Raw genomic sequence first — 25,835 nt, forward strand, 5'->3', positions numbered from 1 at the left:
TCACCCCAGTTAAGCCTCTGGAGCGATGTCCCTCAGCGGAACAGACTTTTAAAAGTCCTGATTTTGTGCTCCGTTGCTCCACCGCTCGCCGGGAGCCGGCCCCTCCCCCCGCGGTCTATCTTCCCGTCGCTTTGGATTCACTTCTCCGCCAGTCCTACCTTTCAGATAGTGGTTGATTTTCTGTTTCTAGAATTGCTGTTCTTCTTCTCTTCAATCTCCCGTTGGATTTGTAGGTGTTTGCAAGCTTTAGATAAGCTATTTAGCTGATCTCCCGCTACCTGAAGTAGTCTCAGCCTGCGACTTCTCCACCATCTTGACCAAAAAAAAACTGTTTTACATTTTTTAATGCTCCATTAATGCTTTTCAAAAAGTGAAATGTACTCCCTATGTCATAACTAGAATAATTAAGAACGTGGTATTTGGAATAAAAAGAGTGTTAACCAAGTTCCAGAGTGTTGCATGGCTAAAACATAAGGGTCTAACAATGATTAGAAGTTATCATTTATGCTAAAAACAACCCAATTGAAGAGTATGGAATAATTTTAATCCATAAATTACCATTATTGTTTTGAGGCACCCTGGAAGAAAGATTAGCATTGAATATGTGAATGAAAAAAAAATGTAAATAAGAATTGCAACAACCAATTTTGACTGCTATCTATCTTCTGTCTCCCCAAAGTTTTGCTGTCATCACAATTATTATTTTGTTTTCACTTGTCGTCTTCCCTATTGTCAGGAAGTTGATTCCTTTCAGCTCAGAAGGGATTAGTATTGATTTACCCACCAGGGGCAGATTACATTAACATTCATGCTCTTACCTTTTTTCATGTTTTGTAATAGCACCTTTTGTCAACTGGTGGGGTGGAATTCCCTTCCCTGGGAAGGGAAGCCAGGTAGGCTTACTTGACCAAGGGGAAGTCAGAGGACATGATACAATCAGTGTTGAAAAGCACTTGTTGTGCCAGTGACCTTGCTTGCTTCTGTGTTTTTGTCATTGCCATAGGCAGCCCAGGAATGGGGTTGGAAGAAAGAGATCAGGAAGCCAGGAGGAAAATGAGATAGGAATGGCAGTAGTGGGTTTACAGTTGTAGTCCTCATTTAATCACTGAATATAATAAACTAAGGAATGTCCTTTTTTTTTTTTACTATTTTAAAGACACTTTGAAGTAAAAGGTGATTGAAATATACTGATTGATTTTATCCTTTTTTGAGATAATGCTATAATTTTCTCCTTTCATGTTGAAGTGATGAATTACATCCTGTACTAATTAAACATTAAACCAAATTATATTTATCCTTTATAGCCATCTAGATTACACTTGTGGTCTTTTTACACGATTCAGTGTTTAATTTTGTAGAATTCCCCTATAATGTTTACCTCCCTGTTGATGAGTGCAATTATTCTGTAATATTCTCTTATTGAACTATCCTTATTTGGTTTTGATTATAAGGGTATGTTAGCCTACTATAATGAGATGAAGAAGCATTCTGTCTTTTGCCCTTCTCTGAGAAATTAGATCTAAATGATAATTCCTGTTTCTTTGGGTGTTTGTGAGAGTACAAATGAGAAACAGGTGGCTTATTTTTAAAAATGTGTAAACTACTTTTTCAACATATATCACTGTTATAGGAAATAGGAGGCACCATTGAAGAAGCACTAACATCTCCGTGTTCTTAGCACTCAGTATATGTAAGCTCACTTTCATTCATATGTTTTTACGTCATGACTGAGTGCTTACTGGCCTCGTGAACCCAGTTGTGTAGCAGACTAGAAGTACCAAAGATCTAATATATTCTGTGCACAGCTGTCCATCAATGACTAATAGGAATTGATGTACCAACTACCTTGTCTCACTGATGGAGTAACCCTAGAATGCATTCTTTCTAATGGCTCTCCTGGACTTAGCTCCCCTTTCTAAAAAGGGTAATTGGTAGTCATCTACTCAAAATAGCATGTTGAAACTTGATGACTCACCAGCCAGGTCCAAACAAAGATCCCATTCTTGTAAGATGGTAGGTTGGTGGCAACCTCTGACATCCTGAAGTGTGAAAAGTACTAATAGTTTCACTGTGATGGTTGGTACAGGATGCAGGTAAAACGAAATAGGCTAACAGTACTTCTCTTGCATTTGAATTATGTCAGCAATGGTTTTTATATTCAAAAATCTATGGAGTACATGTCGTATAGCAGAATCAAGCTCGGTACTGAGAAACTCAGTAAGTCTGGGCCATTATTTAGGTGAGTATAGAGTTTCAGTTTGAGATGATGAAAATGCTCTGAAGATGGACAGCTGTCATGGTTGTACAGCGAGGTGAATGTGCTTAATGGCACTGAATTTTGCACTCCGAAACAAAGTTTTATGTATATTTTGCTATAAATAAAAATAGCATGCATGAATACATATTTGTATAAAAATATATGTGTAAATAATCATACAAAAATATCTACATGAACATACATGCAGATAAAACATGATGGTTATATTGGTCAAAAAAAAAAAAACCCACGAAAGATCACTTATAAAATGCTACTGTCATTAATTATTTATTCATCACTATCCCCTTTTTCATTATGGGCATTTACCTAGATTGCCTTCTTTACTGTGTTTCGTTGATGTCTATGTATTATCTTTGTACACAGCAGAACTAGAAATACATATTAAATGAAACAATGATCAAAAATCTGAATTCCATTAAACTCTTGCTTCTACTGCTTTTGGGACATTTAATAGCTTCCTTTGCTTCATCATATTCACATTAGTCATTTGAACAGAATATTTCCAAGGTCTCTTACAGACATAAATTGTTATCCTGTTGACAAACGGCTGAACTTTCCTTAAAACTTGAAGAAATTCTACAATGATTTTATTTGGCATGTTTTAGTTGACTGTTTGGGGAAATAGAAACATATAAATTGAAACGTGTAACCTTTTCTTTCATTTCTGAGCATTTGCAAATTCTTCCCAGAGTATTGTTACATACAACCATGAGTGATACAAAAGTTTATAATTAGAAAGGATATTTACAGATTGAAATGCATATGAGAGATTTTAAAATATACTTTTTTTTTTTCAGTTGTAACTAACTGAAATATACCTGATTGAAACTTTTTTTAGACAAGAGTGGAACACAAATAAAGAACACAGTCACCATGAATGTCCTCCTCTGAAAACTCTGTCTTCTATGAAATGAAAATCACCAGCCAATTGCAACAGGGAGGGAAATACATGTTCAAGAGAAAGAGAAGGTATCATTTAGTGTGGGAGGGCCCAGGAGTTCCAGTATACAGGGAATATGAGTCTACCTGTTCCAATGTACAGGGAATATGAGTCTACCTTTTCTGAGGTTTATGGTGGAAAAGGAGTGATTTGTTTCTAGGAACCTCTCTTACTGGTCACCCTTCTAATTATCAAGTTGACTGTAGAGTTTTTCTTCAGAAATGTTATGCTCCCTTTCAGAAATCACTAATTATATTTCCAGGTTTTACTGATGATAATACAATAAAGTAAAATAATAATAACTTCAATTGCTCTGTATGGGTGAAAATTCTAAGTATCCTTCTGCTGGCCCATAATGTTTTCAACACTGTGAATGGGTTCCAGGCATGCCCTGGAAGACTTGTTAGGACATGAGGGGTAACTAACAGAATAGAGAGAGGAGCACAATTATTGTTTATTTTTTTTCTAAGTGTCAAAATTTTAAAGGAATCAGAAAAGACAGATTGGAAGAAAAGTTGGGAATATTTGGAAATCAAATTATAGCTTTTTGTATCTGTTACTTCAAGCAAGACTAAAGCCATGCTTGGAACATTCACTGAGTATTTAATGGTCAAAAAATAGTATTGTACATGAGAGTAGTAACTTTGTGATTTGTGTATTTAAAAAAAAAAAAACTTTCTTATGCCACGGAGTTTTTAAATAATTTTATTTTTTTCAGCATTGCAAAATTCATTGTTTATGCACCACACCCAGTGCTCCATGCAATACGTGCCCTCCATAATACCCACTGCCAGGCTCACCCATCCCCCAACCCCCCTCCAAATCCCTCAGTTTTTTTCTGAGAGTCCACAGTTCCTCACGGTTTTTCTCCCCCTCCAATTTGTATAGAAGGAAACTAGACCATTCTCTTACACCATACACAAAGATAAACACAAAATGGATAAAAGACCTCAATGTGAGGCAGGAATCTATCAAAATCCTAAAGGAGAACATAGGCAGCGACCTGTTTGAAATTGGCCACTGTGATTTCTTTCAAGACATGTCTCTAAGGGCAAGGGAAACAAAAACAAAAGTGAACTTTTGGGACTTGATTAAGATAAAAACCTTCTTCACAGCAAAGGAAACAGTCAACAATACAAAGAGGCAGCCCACAGAATGGGAGAAGATATTCGCAAATGACACTATAGACAAAGGTCTGATATCCAAGATCTATAAAGAACTCCTCAAACTCAACACACACAAAACAGTTAATCACATCAAAAACTGGGCAGAAGACATGAACAGACATTTCCCCCAAGAAGACGTACAAATGGCTAACAGAAACATGAAAAAATGCTCAACATCATTAGCCATCAGGGAGATTCAAATCAAAACCACATTGAGATACCACCTTACACCAGTTAGAATGGCCAAAATAAATTAACAAGACAGTAAAGAAGAAGTGTTGGAGAGGGTGTGGGGAAATGGGAGCCCTCTTACACTGTTGGTGGGAATGCAAGTTGGTGCAGACGCTTTGGAAAACGATGTGGAGATTCCTTGAGATATTAAAAGTAGAGCTACCCTATGACCCTGCAATTACACTACTGGGTATTTACCCCAAAGATACAGATGTAGTGAAAAGAAGGGCCATCTGTACCCCAATGTTCATAGCAGCAATGGCCACGGTCACCAAACTGTGGAAAGAGCCAAGATGCCCTTCAACGGTTGAATGGATAAAGAAGATGTGCTCCATATATACAATGGAATATCGCATCTCCATCAGAATGGATGAATACCCAACTTTTGTATCAACTTGGATGGGACTGGAAGAGATTATCCTGAGAGAAATGAGTCAAAAAGAGAAAGTCAATTATTATATGGTTTCACTTACTTGTGGAGCATAAGGAGTAACATGGAGAACATTAGGAAAAGAAAAGGAAAAGTGAACTGACAGAATATTTTTGAAATTACTTGTTTCTCATGAAAAAAAATAGTGTCTGTGAAATATAGAATTCCTAGCAACAATGATGGATCACAGTTTGCGTTAGTCTAACCACTTAATCTGGAGTGATTTCTTTACTTATAACTAACTAAGATATTTTGACTGTCCTTTCAAATAGTGAAAAAATAACGCAATCTATGTTATTGCAAGATCATTATTAGTAGTTCTTAAAAAACCCTTCTTTTTTAATTAATTTATTTTTTATTTTTTTATTGACATATAATGCATTATTAGCCCCAGGGGTACAAGTCTGTGATTCGCCAGTTTACAAACTTCAAAGCACTCTTCATAGCACATACCCTCCCCAATGTGCATAACCGAACCACCCTCTCCCTCCTCATCCCCCACCCCAGGCCACCCTCAGTTTGTTTTGTGTGATTAAGAGTCTCTTATGTTTTGTCTCCCTCCTGATCCCATCTTATTTCATTTATTCTTTTCCTACCCCCAAACCCCTTATGTTGCATCTCCACTTCTTCATATCAGAGAGATCATATGATAGTTGTGTTTCTCAGATTGACTTATTTTGGTAAGCATAATACCCTCTAGTTCCATCCACATCATCACAAATGGCAAGATTTCATTTCTTTTGATGACTACATAGTATTCCATTATATATATATGTATATGTGTGTATATATATATATATATATATATATATATATATATATATATATATATCACATATTCTTTATCCATTCATCTGTTGATGGACACCTAGGTTTTTCCATAGTTGGGCTATTGTGGACATTGCTGCTATAAACATTCGGGTGCACATGCCCCTTCAGTCACTACATTTGTATCTTTAGGGTAAATACCCAGTAGTGCAATTGCTGGGTCATTGGGTAGCTCTATTTTCAGCTTTTTGAGGAACCTCCATGGTTCCACTCCAGAGTGGTTGCACCAGCTTGCATTCCCGCCAACATTGTAGGAGGGCTCTCCTTTCTCCGCATGCTCGCCAGCATCTGTCATTTCCTGACTTGTTAATTCTAGCTGTTCTGACTGGTGTGAGGTGGTATCTCATTGTGGTTTTGATTTGTATTTCTCTGATGCCGAGTGATGTGGAGCACTTTTTCATGTGTCTGTTGGCCATCTGGATGTCTTCTTTGCAGAAATGTCTGTTCATGTCCTCTGCCCATTTCTTGATTGGATTATTTGTTCTTTGGGTGTTGAGTTTGATAAATTCTTTATGGATTTTGGACACTAGCCCTTTATCTGATATGTCGTTTGCAAATATCTTCTCCCATTCTGTCAGTTGTCTTTTGGTTTTGTTAACTGTTTCCTTTGTTGTGCAAAAGCTTTTGATCATGATGAAGTCCTGATAGTTCATTTTTGCCCTTGTGCAGGAATTCAGTAAAGTGTCAGGATATAAAATCAATGCACAGAAATCAGTTGCATTTCTTTACACCAACAACAAGACAGAAGAAAGAGGAATTAGGGAGTCAATCCCATTTATGATTGCACCCAAAACCATAAGATACCTAGGAATAAACCTAACCAAAGAGGCAAAAATTCTATACTCAGAAAACTATAAAGTACTAATGAAAGAAATTGGGGAAGACACAAACAAATGGAAAATTGTTCCATTCTCATGGATTGAAAGAAAAAATATTGTGAAAATGTCTATGCTACTGAAAGCAATCTACACATTTAAAGCAATCCCTTTCAAAATCCCATCCATTTTTTTCAAAGAAATGGAACAAATAATCACAAAATTTATATGAAACCAGAAAAGACCTCAAGTAGCCAGAGGAATATTGAAAAAGTAAGTCATAGTTGGTGGCATCACAATTCCAGACTTCAAGCTCTATTACAAAGCTGTCATCATCAAGACAGTATGGTACTGGCACAAAAACAGACACATAGATCAATGGAACAGAATAGAGAGCCCAGAAATAGACCCTCAACTCTATGGTCAACTAGTGTTTGAAAAATCAGGAAGGAATGTCCAATGGAATAAAGACAGTCTCTTCACCAAATTGTGTTGGGAAAATTGGACAGCCACATGCAGAAAAATGAAACTGGACCACACACGAAAATAGACTCAGAATGGATGAAGGACCTCAATGTGAGAAAGGAATCCATCAAAATCCTTGAGGAGAATGCAGGCAGCAACTTCTTCAACCTCAGCCACAGCAACTTCTTCCTAGGAACATTGCCAAAGTCAAGGGAAGCAAGGGTAAAAAAAAAAAAAACAAAAAAAAAAACAAAAAAAAAAAAAAAAAACCTCTTATCATAAATTCTTTTATGTCTGGGACACCTGGGTGGCTCAGTTTGTTAAGTGGCTGCCTTCAGCTCAGGTCACGATAACAGCATCCTGGGATCCAGTCCCACATTGGGCTCCTTGCTTCGCAGCGAGTCTGCTTCTGTCTCTGCCTCTGCCTGCCACTCTGTCTGCCTATGCTCTCTCTATATATATAACAAATAAATAAATAAAATCTTTTAAAAAATGTCCAAACTTCATTAGCTAAAGTAATTTCCTACTGTGTAGTAAAGATAAGAACATATCAAAGGCAGAAACACCTAATACTAGCTCTGTTTGAATTCAAATCACTAGATTGTTGTGTGTTTTTCAAAGATTTTATTTATTTTTTTCAATGGAAGAGGAAGAAACAGAGAGAGAGAGAGAGAGAGAGAGCAAGCTCACAAGCAGGTGGAGTGGATGTCAGAGGGAAAAAGTCTCCCTGCCTGAGCAAGGAGCCAGATGTGGAAATTCATCCCAGGACCCTTGAATCATGACCTGAGCTGAAGGCAGACACTTAACTGACTGAGCCACCCAGTCATCCCTAGGATTTTACTTTTAAAACACTGGAGTTACAAAAACAAATGGGAACAATGATTATATATATATATATATATATATATATATATATATATATATATATACACACATATGTATATATATCAGTCTGCCTATCAATAAGTGTTTATATATTACAAATGCATGTACACATTTTCAGATCTATGTGCATTACTCTTCAGTAAACCTGGATATGGCTGAGGATATTATCTATGTTCACCTGAATTTCTTCCTTTTGCCAGAATAGTAACTTAGTTACATGACGAAATCATTTTTTCGCCATATGAAAATATCCTTGTTGCAAAGGTATTATTTTTCAGATCTTAAAGCTCTTGAATTTGTCACCATCCCTACACATTTTTTGAAGGCTTCACTCAGGGATTCTTTGACTTTCTCATTTCGAAGGCTGTAGATGAAAGGGTTCAGCATTGGCGTTACAATGGTGTTCAGCACTGTGGCAAATTTGTTAACATCCATCACATTTTCCTTTTTTGGGCGGACATAGATAAAGATGGAGCTTCCGTAATAAAGTGTCACTACAGTGATATGTGAAACACAGGTGGAGAAAGCTTTCTGTCGTCCCTGGGCAGAGGGAATTCTAAGGATAGTAACAATAATGTACAGGTAAGACACTCCTGTCAGGAGCAAAGAGCCCAAGAGCAACACAGCAGAGGAGATAAAGTCAGCCACCTCAACCAGAGAAATGTCTGCACACACCAGCTTTAGCACTGGGCCACTGTCACAAAAAAAGTGATTGATTATATTTGGCCCACAAAAGGGAAGAGGAGCAGTTAAGATAGATGGCACTAAAATTGACAATAATGCACCCACATAAGATCCTAGAAGCAAGAATATGCATGTCTGTTTATTCATGATTATGGCATACCTCAGTGGGTTGCAAATGGCAATATATCGATCAAAAGACATGACGGCCAGGATGAAGAATTCTGTGGATCCCAGAAGGAAGTAGAAGAAAGACTGAGTACGACATCCCACAAAGGATATTGATCTTGTTAGGGAAAATGTGTTAGCTAGCATCTTTGGTACCACTGTGGAGGTGATAGCAACCTCAAGGAAAGAAAGATTGGCTACAAAGAAATACATGGGTGAATGCAGACGGTAGTCACCACACACCAAAAGGATGATCATGGTGTTGCCAATCAGAGATGTCATGTACATGAGCAGGAAGGCAGAAAAAAGAAGAATTTCTATTTCTTTCTCATTCTGAAACCCCAGAAGAATGAACTCAGTGACTCTGGTCTTGTTTCTGTGATCCATAATGTTGCCACTTCCACCTGACATAATAAAAAAGATACGGTCGGTCTTTACAACTCAATGTTGGACGTACACTGTCTATAGCTATCTGTCATCTTTCTCTTTGTGGAGGAATGATAATGGAAAAAATTAAACAAATTACATTTTTCATATATATATATATATATATATATATATATATATATATATGAGATGACCTATGGAAGACAGTTCTACAGTAAGATTGTGACAAGTGCTCTTTTGAATGACAAGTGACACTCCCCTCTGTGTAGGGACTCTGAGACTGAAGTTACCTCTCACATGAACAGATGACTAGTGCTGTTTGATATAGATATATCACAGTGACCTTAATCCCTTCAGATGTAAAGGCATTCATTCAAAGTGTTGGCAGAATTGCAGTCAAGTCTCATTCTGTATTAATATATAAATAGCTTTATATATATAGCTATATATATATTAATATAGAAATAAAATATCTTTAAAAGCTATTTTATTATCATTGAGAAGAAAAGGTATTAAAAAGAACAATGATGTGGTCCATATACACTATGGAGTATTATGCCCCCATCAGAAAGGATGAATACCCAACTTTTGTATCAACATGGACTGGATTGGAAGAGATTATGCTGAGTGAAATAAGTCAAGCAGAGAGAGTCAATTATCATATGGTTTCACTTGTGGAGCATAACAAATAACCTGGAGGACATAGGGAGATGGAGAGGAGAATGGAGTTGAGGGAAATTGGAAGGGGAGATGAACCATGAGAGACTATGGACTCATAAAAACAATCTGATGGTTTTGAAGGGGCGGGGGATGGGAGGTTGGGGGAGCCAGGTGGTGGGTATTAGGGAGGGCACGTATTGCATGGAGCACTGGGTGTGGTGCATAAATAATGAATTCTGTTACACTGAAAATAAATTTAAAAAAAACACAAAAACAATGACAATGACAAAACTATACACGATCAGTAATAGGTTCCTGACTCCTGAGTTACAGGTTCTAACCTCTGTTACAATTAAATTGACTACCAAGGAAGGTAAGGTCAGTCTCATGTAATCTCTCTATAGGATGACATTTCATAGTGAATAAGATGTTCAGAGGTCTTTTAAGAAAAAGAAAAAGAAACATATGATTTTATATGGATTAAATTTATGAATTTAATATGGATTAAATTCATCTTGGAATTCAAACATAGAAAACATTAGGAAAGAAGGGGAAAAGAATTCTTTTGAATTTGACTAAGAGAAGCAGCAAAGCCTAATTTTGTACAGTTCATACCACAAATCAAAAATAAAAAGTACAGAGAAAACACCACCATTCTTGGAGAGGAGCTTTTTTTTTATTGGTTGTTTTTATAAATTTTGGGGTTTTTTGGTTAAATAAAAGTTTGAATTAATGAATGATTTCAAATTTCAGATTACAAGAAACACAAATTTGTTACTGATAGGTGTTGGAAATGTTAATTTAAATAGGAATTTCTTCTGCTACTCTTCAATAGATGTGATGGATGAATATTGTAGAGATTAGCTAAAATTTATATTATTAAAGGGTCAATGTTGGAAATAAGACAAGATCTTGTGTCTTTAATTTAGGTTTGGTCTTTTTTTTTTCCTGACACAAAATATTTATTTATTATTTCACTAAGTTTTATTCTTATTTATTGACTTCACAATGAGGAAGCAAGTGAGAATTTCAGATAAATTTATGAATTATGTGTATTTTTCACTTTATGATAGAAGAGAAAGAATTGGATCAAAGTTGGGATTTTGTACTGTGATTTTTTATAATGACTATTCCTAATATAATAATACAAATTCAGTAGTTTAGTTAATAGGCACTAAATTTCTTCATGTGGTGACATAGTATGAAGGGCTACAGTTTACTTTCCTATAATCACAGACAGGAAAGAAAATATTGATGGATTTGGTGGAAAAGAAAAAAGAAGTAACTGTGGAATAAGGTGTTTTATTTGAGAGTTTCCTGTGATCTTCTAGATAATTGGTTTGATCATGGGCAATTAATGGATGCCTTGAGAGCACTAGTAATATAAGACAAACACTAAAGTCCCAAATTGGGACAATAACAATCCTTTCAGTCAATTCCAAAATTTTGATTAAGGTTATCAGTAAGTGAAAAATGGAGGGGAAAGAAAGACCATCAATTGAAAGAAGAGAATATTGTCAATTCTTTTTTTTTTTAAGATTTTATTTATTTGACAGAGAGAAATCACAAGTAGGCAGAGAGGCAGGCAGAGAGGAGGAAGCAGGCTCCCCGCTGAGCAGAGAGCCTGATGCGGGGCTCGATCCCAGGACCCTGAGATCATGACCTGAGCTGAAGGCAGAGGCTTAACCCACTGAGCCACCCAGGCACCCCGAATATTGTCAATTCTTTGCTTACCTGCTGAAGTGTACCTCAGAATTTTTATGAATGTGCAAATGCATGGTTTCACAGTATTCCTCCTTTATAACTGCATGGTTTGGGTGTCATCCATGATTGGAATAATTTCTATGGACTGCATTCTCCCGACAGTCTCAGAATGTTAAGAAACAAGGCAGAGGAGTATATGACTATGGCTATAGGACACTGTATAAGACTCCATGTAGGAATGAATGATGCAATACTATGGGCTGCCAATGATCACATGTACAGATTATTATAATATAAAAACAGGAGGGAAGCCTGAGTTCATTATTTCTGCTTCTCTAGGGACAGAGCTTCTACTGAAACAATACTCCAGAGAATATTTTTAACAATTCTAATTAAAAGTTTCTTGAATTAGAAAAGAACTAGTAAATACAACTTCTATATAGATTGAACCTAAAAAAATCAAAAAGAAATCAGCAAAATCATTGCAGATGCTATTGACAGGAATCAGTCCTTTAATTGCAGTATAATGTCATGGAATGTGTTTTCATCTTCATCATCATCATCATCATCATCTTCTTCTTCTTCTTCTTCTTCATCCTCATCACCATCACCACCATATACATTTATTTAATACTCACATTGTATTAGGGATTCTTCTAAAAAGTGCGGTTTTTAAAAACTTTACAAAAACCATAGGAGAGAGATCATTATTGATATCAAACTGATTACTGATTATCAAACTGAATTGTGGTAACTACTTCATATAGTTAGTAAACATATATTTAAATATGTAAGAAAATTATAAAATATAAGTATAATATAATATATTATATAAATATAATATATATAAATATAAGTATGAATTTATCTAATATATTTTTTCAAAAAATATATTACCAACCCTTATTGACTGATACATACTTTGATTCATTGAGAAAACACATCTAATCCATACTATCAGAGGCATATAAACTAGTCAAGAATGAAAAATACATACATAAGAAATAAAGTTGCATACTTTTATGTAGTGAATAAAAATACAATTTGGACAAAAAACAATTGAATGTATAGAAATACAACTGATTTCTGTGCATTGCTTTATATCCTGACATTTTGCTGAATTCCTGTATGAATTCTCTCAGTTTTGGAGTGGAGCCTTTTGAGTTTTCCACATAAAGTGTCATATCATCTGCAAAAGTGAGAGTTTGACTTCTTTGCCAGTTCAGATGGCTTTTATATACTCCAAAGGCAAGAGAGAAAGAGAAATTAAGGGGTCTATGTCATTTACTATTGCACCCAAAACCATAAGATACCTGGGAAAAACCTGACCAAAGAGGGAAAGAATATGTACTCAGAAATCTATGAAGTACTCATGAAAGAAATTGAGGAAGACACAAAGAAATGGAAAGATGATGCAAGCTCATGGATTGGAAGAACAAATATTGTGAAAAAGTCTATGCTACCAAAAGCAATCCACACATCTAATGCAAAATACCATGTCAAAATACCATCCATTTTTTTCAAAGAAATGGAACAAATAATCATAAAATTTATATGGAACTAGAAAAGACCATGAATAGCCAGAAGAATGTTGAAAAAGAAAGACAAAGTTGGCAACATCACAATTCCAGCCTTCAAACTCTATTGCAAAGCTGTAATCAACAAGACAGCATAGTACTAGCACAAAGACAGACACATAAATCAATAGAGATCGATAGAGATCTCTATTAATAGAGAACCTAGAAATGGACCATCTACTCTATGGTCAACTAATCTTTGACAAAGCAGGAATTAATGTTCATTGGAAAAAAGACAGTCTCTTCAACAAACGGTGTTGGAAAAATTGGACAGGCACATGCAGAAGAATAAAACTGGACCATTTTTTCTTACACTACACACAAAAAAATAAACTCAAAATGGATGAAAGTCCTCCAGGTGAGACAGGAGTCCATCAAAATCCTTGAGGAGATCACAGGCAGCAACCCCTTTGACCTCAGTTGCAGCAAATTCTTCCCAGAAACATTGCCAAAGGCAAGGGAAGCAAGGGCAAAAATTAACTATTGGGACTTCATCAAGATCAAAAGATTTTGCTCAGCAAAGGAAACAATCAATAAAACCAAAAGACAACTGATAGATATTCACAAATGACATATCAGATAAAGGGCTAGTATCCAAAATGTCTAAATAACTTCTCAAACTCAACACCCAAAGAACAAATAATCCAATCGAGAAATGGGCAGAGGACATAAACAGACATTTCTGCAAAGAAGACATCCAGATGGCCAACAGACACATGAAAAAGTGCTCCACATCACTCGGCAGCAGGGAAATACAAATCAAAATCACTCAATGAGATACCACCTCACACCAGTCAGAATGGCTAGAAATAAAAAGTCAGGAAATGACAGGTGTTGGCAAGGATGCAGAGAAAAGGGAACCCTCCTACATTGTTGGTGATGATGAAAGCTGGTGCAGCTACTCTGGAAAACAGTATGGAGGCTCCTCAAAATGTTGAAAATAGAACTACCCCATAACCCAGCAATTGCACTACTTGTTATTTACCCTAAAGATACAAAGGTAGTGATCCGAAGGGGCACATGCACCTGAATGTTTATAGCAGCAATATCAGCAATAGCGAAATTATGTAAAGAACCTAGATGTCTATCAACAGATGAATGAATAAAGAAGATGTGATACACACACACACACACACACACACACACACACACACACACACACACACACTGGAATACTACACAGCGATCAAAAACAAAATATTGCCATTTACAACAAGGTGGATGGAACTAGAGGGTATTATGCTAACTGGAACAAGTCAGAGAAAGGCAATTATCATATGATCTCACTGATATGAGGAATTTGAGAAACAAGAAAGAAGATCTTGGGGAATGAAGGGAAAACAAAACAGGAGAAAACCAGAGAGGGAGACAAACCTGAAGAGAATCAATCTCAGGAAACAAACTAAGGGTTGCTGGAGTAGAGGAGGGTGGTATGGATAGGGTGATGTGAATTGTGTAAGACTGATGAATCACAGACCTATACCCCTGAAACAAATAATACATTATATGTTAATAAAAAATTTCTTGGATATGACACCAAAAAGAATAAGGAAAAAAGCAAAAATAGACAAGTACGAAAACATAAGGCTAGAATTTTTCCTTACAGGAAAGAAAACACCCAGGGTGAAAAGGCAAACTATGGAATGATAGAAAATATTTGCAAAATATAAGGAGATGATATATGGAATATATAAAGAAACCCTACAACTCAAGAGCTATAAAAAAAATCATATGATTAGAAAATTATCAAAGGAGCTAAGTTGGAAAACTAGTGCTACCGGAATTCAAGACTTCCTATAAATCTTTGTTGATCAAGACAACATGGTATTTGCAAAAGAACTAAATAGACCTTTGGAAGAAAATAGATCAGAAATAGGTTCTTAAAAAAAAAAGAAGTTCTTAAAAACACATAATATATAATATAATCAACCAATCTTGGACAAAGATAAAATAATAAAAGATAAAAATAATATTTTAACAAATGGTGTTGTAACAACTGGACATCTGCATGCAGAAGAAAAAAAAATGTTCTAGACACTGACTTTACCCCATTTAAAAAATTTACTTAAGGGGCACCAGGCCTTTGGCTCCAGTCATGATCCCAGAGTCCTAGGATTGTGCCCTACATCAGGCTCTCTGCTCAGCGGAGTGTCTGCTTCTCCCTCTTCCCCAGCCCTGCTTGCGTTCCCTCTCCCTGTGTCTCGCTCTATCAAATCAATAAATAAAATCCTTTAAAATTTTTCTTAAAATGGACCATAGACCTAAATATGGAAAACTATTAAACTTCCAGGACATAGGAAAAATCCTAGATACTATTGATTATGGTAATGAAATTTTGTTTTAGTTATTTAAATTATAGTTGGTTAACATAGAGTATATTAGTTGCACGTGTACAATTTAGTGATTCAACACTTCCTACAATACCCAGTGCTCATCACATGTGCACTCCTTCATTCCCGTGACCTGTTCTACCCATCCCCCAACCATCAGTTTGTTCTCTAGATTTAAGTGTCTGTTTCTTGGTTGGTTTCTGTGTTGTTTTTTGTTTTGTTTGTTAGTTTGCTCATTTGTTTCTTCAATTCCACATATAATTGAAATCATATATTTTTCTTTCTCTGACTCAAAGATTTCAAATGTCCTGTCTTTATGGGCACTTTCAGCTCAGTTTATTTTTCAGCTTCAGAATTAGTTTGGTCCTTTTTTGTAGTGTCTATCTCTTAGTTGATATTCTCAATCTGCTCATGTAATATTTTCCTGTTATGTTTACCTAGATGTGCTTCCCTTTAGTTCATTGAGAATCTTCATGAAGAATACTTTAAATGCTTTTTCAGAAATATTATAAATATGCTTTTCTATAGGTTTGGAGTATGTAGTATTATTCTACTCCTTTGGGGGGCCTTGTTTCTGTTTCTTTTATGTATTGTCATCTGTTAGTGAGATTTGGGCATTTGAATAAACAACCATTTATCTCAGCTACTGAAACTTTCTGATTCTTCTTTGTTATGCCATGTTAGTCATTGGTGTTTGATGCAATGTTCCATGATTCAGTACTTCATTAGTGTTTGATGTATTTCATTACATACAGTACTTACAGTACTTCATTAGTGTTTGATGTAGTGTTCCATGATTCATTGTTTGCATGTAACACTCAGTGCTCCATGCAATATGCATCCCCCTTAATACCCATCATGGGGCTAACCCATCCCCCTACCTCCCTCCCATCTAAAACCCTCAGTTTGTTTCCTGCTGTCCATAGTCTCTCATGGTTCATCTCCCACTCTGACCCCCCCTTCATTTTTCCGTTCCTTCTCCTAATGTCCTCTATGCTATTCCTTATGTTCCATGTATAAGTGAGACCATAGGAGAATTGTCTTTTTGTTCTTGAGTTATTTCATTTAACATAATCCCCTCCAGTTCTGCCCATGTCAGTGCAATGGGTAGGTATTCATTCTTTCTAATGGCTGAGTAATATCCCATTGTATATATAAAATATATCTTTTTTTTAAGATTTTATTTATTTGACAGAGAGAGATCACAAGTAGACAGAAAGGCAGGCAGAGAGAGAGAGAGGGAAGCAGGCTCCCCACTGAGCAGAGAGCCCGATGCGGGACTCGATCCCAGGACCCCGAGATCATGACCTGAGCCGAAGGCAGTGGCCTAACCCACTGAGCCACCCAGGCACCCCCAAAATATATCTTCTTTACCCATTCATCTGTTGAAGGGCATCTCAGCTCCTTCACAATTTGGCTAATGTGGACATTACTGCTATGAACATTGGGAGGCATGTGCCCTTTCCTTTCACATCTGTATCTTTGGGCAAAGATACCTAGTAGTGGAATTGCTGGGTCATAGTGTAACTTTATTTTTAACATCTTGAGGAACCTCCATACTGTTTTCCAGAGTGGCTGCACCAGCTTGCATTCCCACCAACAGTGTAAGAGGGTTCCCTTTGTCTCCACATCCTTGCCAACAATTGTTGTTTCCTGTCTTGTTGATTTTAGCCACTCTGGCTGGTATAAGATTGTATCCCAGTGTGGTTTTGATTTGAATCTCCCTGATAACTAATGATGATGGATGTTTTTTCCTGTCTCTGCTAGCCATTCATGTGTCTTCTTTGGAGAAGTGTCTGTTTGTGTCTTCTGCCCATTTTTTACTTGTTTTTTGGGTGTTGAGTTTGAGAAGTTCTTTATAAAGCTTAGATACCAGCCCTTTATCTGTAATGTCATTGCAAATATCTTTTCCCTTCCCATGGGTTGCTTCTTTGTTTGGTTGACTGTTTCCTTTGCTGTGCAGAAGCTTCTTGGCTGTGCAGACACAAAAAGATGGAAAAACATCCGCTCATGGATCAAAAGAATAAATGTTGTGAAAATGTCTATGTTATCCAGAGCAATCTATACTTTCAAAACCAACCTCATCAAGTTTCCACTGGCATTTTTCAAAGAGCTGGAACAAAGAATTCTAAAATTTGTATGGAACCAGAAAAGACCTGAATCACCAAGGAAATGTTGAAAAAGAAACACAAAACTGGGGGAACCATGTTGCCTGATTTCAAGCTTTACTACAAAGCTGTGATCACCAAGACAACATGGTAATGGCCCAGAAACAGACACATAGACCAATGGAACTGAGTAGAGAGTCCACATATGGATTGCAACTCTATGGTCAAATAATTTTCAACAAAGTAGGAAAAAAATACCCAGTGGAAAAAAGGCAGTCTCTTCAATAAATGGTGCTGGGAAAATTGGAGAGCTATGTGTAGAGGAATGAAACTCAACCATTCTCTTACACCATACATAGACAGAGATAAACTAAAAATGGATGAAAGACCTCAATGTGAAACAGGAGTCCATCAATATCCTAGAGGAGAGCATAGGCAGTAACCTCTTTGACATCGGCCACAGCAACTTCTTTCAAGAGATGTCTCCAAAGGCAAAGGAATCAAAAGCGAAAATGAACTTTTGGAACTCCATCAAGATAAAAAGCTTCTGCACTGTTTCTGATTTCTCATTCCCTCTGTTGTCCACTTGTAGAACTGTAGCTATAAAGTGGTTCTAGCAGCTTCCAAATTCTGCTCCATGCTCCATAAGCACTCTTAGTGAAGCTATACAGAAAGCAGTCCCTGGACTCCCCCCAGACAAAGAGAATATTGACTATACAGTCCTTTCTTTGTTTTAATCCCAGGGGAGGGATTTTGCTATGGGAGGTTCCTCCCAGTTTCAACTGTTCTACAGGGGCAAGCAAGTTTCATGGAGATATATGCAAATGCTATGAATTTTCCTATCACTTTTGCTTCAATCCCTTTGTAGTTTTTCACTGGCCTGTGTACTGTAGCTTCTCTACAAAGTATTTTTAGAGGGCTCATTTTGGGATCACAGACTGAGAACACTTGAAAAATGTGTTTCCTACATGCGATGTTATTGAGTCTTGGCAATTAAGGAGAGAAGCATCTGTTTCTCATTCCCAGAAGCCTTATCAATTTAATGAAAAGAGAGGTCAACAACTCAACAAAATAATTTTCCACATGCACCCCCAACCTTTGACCTCTTTTAATTTGAATTCAATAGGGGATTATCTAAGAGGCTTTTTAAAAATATTTTATTTATTTATTCATCAGAGAAAAAGAGAATGCAAGCAGGGGGAGGGGCAGGGAGAGGGAGAAGCAGGATCTCCCTGAGCAGGGAAACACTTAACCAACTTAGCCACCCAGGCATCCTGTAAGAATCTTTTTTTTCCAAATACAATAGTGTGTGCTTATTAACCTAGTATTCAGACGGAAGCAGATGAAAAGTTAAGGAAGAGAATGTGTGGTACCATTGAGCCGCTGCAGAAAAAGAAAAATAAACATGCCAATGTGATATAAGATAGAGAAAAGGAAAAGCACACAAGCTTTCCATTTTGGAAAAAGGGGAAATTTGGAGATCATTTAATTTAGAATTTCTCAACATTCTCTTGAAAGGCACTGATTACCTCAATTTTTGTTGGAACAGATTTGGTATATAAATAGCTAATTAGAGTTAAAAATTATTTAATTTCAAAAATTAACTGAGGAGGGAGGAGTCAAGATGGCGGAGAAGTAGCAGGCTGAGACTACTTCGGGTAGCGGGAGATCAGCTAAATAGCTTATCTAAAGATTGCAAACACCTACAAAACCAACGGGAGATTGAAGAGAAGAAGAACAGCAATTCCAGAAACAGAAAATCAACCACTTTCTGCAAGGTAGGACTGGTGGAGAAGTGAATCCAAAGCGACGGGAAGATAGACGGCGGGGGGAGGGGCCGGCTCCCGGCGAGCGGCGGAGCAACGGAGCAAAATCAGGACTTTTAAAAGTCTGTTCCGCTGAGGGACATCGCTCCAGAGGCTTAACTGGAAGCCCAGGCGGGGTCAGCGCGGCTTCAGGTCCCACAGGGTCGCAGAAGGATCGGGGGTGTCTGAGTGTCGCAGAGCTTACCGGTATTAGAACGGGGAAGCCGGCTGCAGAGACATAGCCGAGGAGTGACTCTCAGCTCGGGGTTGCCTTGAACCGGTCGCAGGCTCGGTCAGCTCGGAGCGCGGCCGGAGGCCAGGCTGACGGGAGTCATTGGGCGCTGTTCTCTGAGGGCGCACTGAGGAGTGGGGTCCCGGGCTCTCGGCTCCTCCGGGCCGGAGACCGGGAGGCCGCCATCTTCATTCCCGTCCTCAGGACTCTACAGAAAGTGCTCAGGGAACAAAAGCTCCCGAAAGCGAACCCGAGCGGATTACATAGCGCGGCCCCGGGTAAGGGCGGTGCAACTCCGCCTGGGGCAAAGACGCTTGAGAATCACTACAACGGGCCCCTCCCCCAGAAGATCAACGGGAAACCCAGCCAGGACCAAGTTCACCTACCAAGGAGAGCTGCGGAATTCCAGAGGAGAAGAAAGCAAAGCACGGAACTCATGGCTTTCTCCCCATGATTTTTTAGCCTTGCAGTTAATTTAATTTTTTTTTCTTTTTCAATTTTTTTTTCTTTTTCTCTTCTTCTGCTGAATTTTTTTTTAACTTTTACCGTTTTCTTTTTTTAATGTTTTTAAAATAGTTTATCTAATATATATATTTTTTTCCTCTTTTTATATTTTTTCTTTATCGGCTTTCTTCTTTTTAATAGTTTCTTTTTTCTTTCTTTCTTTCTGAACCCCTTTTTATCCCCTTTCTCCCCCCTCACAATTCGGGATCTCTTCTGATTTGGCTAAAGCATATTTTCCTGGGGTTGTTGCCACCCTTTTAGTATTTTACTTGCTCCTTCATAAACTCTTATCTGGACAAAATGACAAGGCGGAAAAATTCACAACAAAAAAAAGAACAAGAGGCAGTACCAAAGGCTAGGGACCTAATCAATACAGACATTGGTAATATGTCAGATATAGAGTTCAGAATGATGATTCTCAAGGTTCTAGCCGGGCTTGAAAAAGGCATGGAAGATATTAAAGCAACCCTCTCAGGAGATATAAAAGCCCTTTCTGGAGAAATAAAAGAACTAAAATCTAACCAAGTTGAAATCAAAAAAGCTATTAATGAGGTGCAATCAAAAATGGAGGCTCTCACTGCTAGGATAAATGAGGCAGAAGAAAGAATTAGCGATATAGAAGACCAAATGACAGAGAATAAAGAAGCTGAGCAAAAGAGGGACAAACAGCTACTGGACCATGAGGGGAGAATTCGAGAGATAAGTGACACCATAAGACGAAACAACATTAGAATAATTGGGATTCCAGAAGAAGAGGAAACAGAGAGGGGAGCAGAAGGTATATTGGAGAGAATTATTGGAGAGAATTTCCCCAATATGGCAAAGGGAACAAGCATCAAAATCCAGGAGGTTCAGAGAACCCCCCTCAAAATCAATAAGAATAGGTCCACACCCCATCACCTAATAGTAAAATTGACAAGTCTTAGTGACAAAGAAAAGATTCTGAAAGCAGCCCGGGAAAAGAAGTCTGTAACGTACAATGGTAAAAATATTAGATTGGCAGCAGACTTATCTACAGAGACCTGGCAGGCCAGAAAGAGCTGGCATGATATATTCAGAGTACTAAATGAGAAAAACATGCAGCCAAGAATACTATATCCAGCTAGGCTATCATTGAAAATAGAAGGAGAGATTAAAAGCTTCCAGGACAAACAAAAACTGAAAGAATTTGCAAATACCAAACCAGCTCTACAGGAAATATTGAAAGGGGTCCTCTAAGCAAAGAGAGACCCTAAAAGTAGTAGATCAGAAAGAAACAGAGACAATATACAATAACAGTCACCTTACAGGCAATACAATGGCACTAAATTCATATCTCTCAATACTTACCCTGAATGTAAATGGGCTAAATGCCCCAATCAAAAGACACAGGGTATCAGAATGGATAAAAAAACCAAAACCATCTATATGTTGCCTACAAGAAATTCATCTTAAACCCGAAGACACCTCCAGGTTTAAAGTGAGGGGATGGAAAAGAATTTACCATGCTAATGGACATCAGAAGAAAGCAGGAGTGGCAATCCTTATATCAGATCAATTAGATTTTAAGCCAAAGACTATAATAAGAGAGGAGGAAGGACACTATATCATACTCAAAGGAACTGTCCAACAGGAAGATCTAACAATTTTAAATATCTATGCCCCTAACGTGGGAGCAGCCAACTATATAAACCAATTAATAACAAAATCAAAGAAACACATCGACAAGAATACAATAATAGTAGGGGATTTTAACACTCCCCTCACTGAAATGGACAGATCATCCAAGCAAAAGATCAACAAGGAAATCAAGGCCTTAAATGACACACTGGACCAGATGGATATCACAGATATATTCAGAACATTTCATCCCAAAGCAACAGAATACACATTCTTCTCTAGTGCACATGGAACATTCTCCAGAATAGATCACATTCTTGGTCCTAAATCAAGTCTCAACCGGTATCAAAAGATTGGGATCATTCCCTGCATATTTTCAGACCACAATGCTCTGAAGCTAGAACTCGATCACAAGAGGAAATTTAGAAAGAACCCAAATACATGGAGACTAAACAGCATCCTTCTAAAGAATGAATGGGTCAACCAGGAAATCAAAGAAGAATTGAAAAAATTTATGGAAACAAATGATAATGAAAACACAACGGTTCAGAATATGTGGGACACAACAAAGGCAGTCCTGAGAGGAAAATATATAGCGGTACAAGCCTTTCTCAAGAAACAAGAAAGGTCTCAGGTACACAACCTAACACTACACCTAAAGGAGCTGGAGAAAGAACAAGAAAGAAACCCTAAACCCAGCAGGAGAAGAGAAATCATAAAGATCAGAGCAGAAATCAATGAAATAGAAACCAAAAAAACAATAGAACAAATCAACGAAACTAGGAGCTGGTTCTTTGAAAGAATTAATAAGATTGATAAACCCCTGGCCAGACTTATCAAAAAGAAAAGAGAGAGGACCCAAATAAATGAAATCATGAATGAGAGAGGAGAGATCACAACGAACACCAAAGAAATACAGACAATTATAAGAACATACTATGAGCAACTCTACGCCAACAAATTTGACAATCTGGAAGAAATGGATGCATTCCTAGAGACATATAAACTACCACAACTGAACCAGGAAGAAATAGAAAGCCTGAACAGACCCATAACCAGTAAGGAGATTGAAACAGTCATCAAAAATCTCCAAACAAACAAAAGCCCAGGGCCAGACGGCTTCCCGGGGGTATTCTACCAAACATTTAAAGAAGAACTAATTCCTATTCTCCTGAAACTGTTCCAAAACATAGCAATAGAAGGAAAACTTCCAAACTCATTTTATGAGGCCAGCATCACCTTGATCCCAAAACCAGACAAGGATCCCAACAAAAAAGAGAACTACAGACCAATATCCTTGATGAACACAGATGCGAAAATTCTCACCAAAATACTAGCCAATAGGATTCAACAGTACATTAAAAGGATTATTCACCACGACCAAGTGGGATTTATTCCAGGGCTGCAAGGCTGGTTCAACATCCGCAAATCAATCAATGTGATACAACACATTAATAAAAGAAAGAACAAGAACCATATGATACTCTCCATAGATGCTGAAGAAGCATTTGACAAAGTACAGCATCCCTTCCTGATCAAAACTCTTCAAAGTGTAGGGATAGACGGCACATACCTCAACATTATCAAAGCCATCTATGAAAAACCCACCGCAAATATCATTCTCAATGGAGAAAAACTGAAAGCTTTTCCGCTAAGGTCAGGAACACAACAGGGATGTCCGTTATCACCACTGCTATTCAACATAGTACTAGAAGTCCTAGCCTCAGCAATCAGACAACAAAAGGAAATTAAAGGCATCCAAATCGGCAAAGAAGAAGTCAAACTATCACTCTTCGCAGATGATATGATACTCTATGTGGAAAACCCAAAAGACTCCACTCCAAAACTGCTAGAACTTGTACAGGAATTCAGTCAAGTGTCAGGATATAAAATCAATGCACAGAAATCAGTTGCATTTCTCTACACCAACAACAAGACAGAAGAAAGAGAAATTAAGGAGTCCATCCCATTTACAATTGCACCCAAAACTATAAGATACCTAGGAATAAACCTAACCAAAGAGACTAAGAATCTATACTCAGAAAACTATAAAGTACTCACGAAAGAAATTGAGGAAGACACAAAGAAATGGAAAAATGTTCCATGCTCCTGGATTGGAAGAATAAATATTGTGAAAATGTCTATGCTACCTAAAGCAATCTACACATTTAATGCAATTCCTAGCAAAGTAACATCCATTTTTTTTCAGAGAAATGGAACAAATAATCCTAAAACTTATATGGAACCAGAAAAGACCTCGAATAGCCAAAGGAATATTGAAAAAGAAAGCCAAAGTTGGTGGCATCACAATTCCGGACTTCAAGCTCTATTACAAAGCTGTCATCATCAAGACAGCATGGTACTGGCACAAAAACAGACACATAGATCAATGGAACAGAATAGAGAGCCCAGAAATGGACCCGCAACTCTATGGTCAACTCATCTTCGACAAAGCAGGAAAGAATGTCCAATGGAACAAAGACAGCCTCTTCAATAAATGGTGTTGGGAAAATTGGACAGCCACATGCAGAAAAATGAAATTGGATCATTTCCTTACACCACACACGAAAATAGACTCAAAATGGATGAAGGATCTCAATGTGAGAAAGGAATCCATCAAAATCCTTGAGGAGAACACAGGCAGCAACCTCTTCAACGTCAGCCGCAGCAACGTCTTCCTAGGAACATCACCAAAGGCAAGGGAAGCAAGGGCAAAAATGAACTTTTGGGATTTTATCAAGATCAAAAGCTTTTGCACAGCAAAGGAAACAGTGAACAAAACCAAAAGACAACTGACAGAATGGGAGAAGATATTTGCAAATGACATATCAGATAAAGGGCTAGTGTCCAAAATCTATAAAGAACTTAGCAAACTCAACACCCAAAGAACAAATAATCCAATCAAGAAATGGGCAGAGGACATGAACAGACATTTCTTTTTTTTTTTTTAATTTTATTTTTTTCAGCATAACAGTATTCATTATTTTTGCACCACACCCAGTGCTCCATGCAATCCGTGCCCTCTACAATACCCACCACCTGATGCCCCCAACCTCCCACCCCCCACCCCTTCAAAATTCTCAGATCGTTTTTCAGAGTCCATAGTCTCTCATGGTTCACTCCCCTTCCAATTTCCCTCAACTCCCTTCTCCTCTCCATCTCCCTGAACAGACATTTCTGCAAAGAAGACATCCAGATGGCCAACAGACACATGAAAAAGTGCTCCACATCACTCAGCATCAGGGAAATACAAACCAAAACCACCATGAGATATCACCTCACACCAGTCAGAATGGCTAAAATTAACAAGTCAGGAAATGACAGATGCTGGCGAGGATGCGGAGAAAGGGGAACCCTCCTACACTGTTGGTGGGAATGCAAGCTGGTGCAACCACTCTGGAAAACAGCATGGAGGTTCCTCAAAATTTTGAAAATAGAACTACCCTATGACCCTGCAATTGCACTGCTGGGTATTTACCCTAAAGATACAAACGTAGTGATCCGAAGGGGCACATGCACCCGAATGTTTATAGCAGCAATGTCTACAATAGCCAAACTATGGAAAGAACCTAGATGTCCATCTACAGACGAATGGACAAAGAAGAAGTGGTATATATACACAATGGAATACTATGCAGCCATCAAAAGAAATGAAATCTTGCCATTTGCGACGACGTGGATGGAACTAGAGGGTATCATGCTTAGCGAAATAAGTCAATCGGAGAAAGACAACTATCATATGATCTCCCTGATATGAGGGAGAGGAGATGCAACATGGGGGGTCGAGGGGGTAGGAGAAGAGTAAATGAAACAAGATGGGATTGGGAGGGAGACAAACCATAAGTGACTCTTAATCTCACAAAACAAACTGAGGGTTGATGGGGGGAGGGGGTTGGGAGAGGGGGTAGGGTTATGGATATTGGGGAGGGTATGTGCTATGGTGAGTGTTGTGAAGTGTGTAAACCTGGCGATTCGCAGACTTGTACCCCTGGGGATAAAAATATATGTTTATAAAGCTGTAAAAAAAAAAAAAAGAAAGAAA

At 37.7% G+C, this 25,835-nt stretch overlaps 1 protein-coding gene across 1 annotated transcript; it reads right to left on the bottom strand.

Moving 5' to 3' along the window:
- Positions 1 to 8,305: 8,305 nt before the first annotated feature.
- LOC125101291 (olfactory receptor 6M1-like) lies at positions 8,306 to 9,169 on the bottom strand. Its single transcript, XM_047731860.1, has one exon. The coding sequence runs from the start codon at positions 9,167 to 9,169 to the stop codon at positions 8,306 to 8,308; it is 864 nt and encodes a 287-aa protein (XP_047587816.1).
- Between the last annotated feature and the right edge of the window lie 16,666 nt (positions 9,170 to 25,835).

Source organism: Lutra lutra, chromosome 5 (assembly GCF_902655055.1).
Source record: "Lutra lutra chromosome 5, mLutLut1.2, whole genome shotgun sequence".
NCBI classification, from domain to species: Eukaryota; Metazoa; Chordata; class Mammalia; order Carnivora; family Mustelidae; genus Lutra; species Lutra lutra.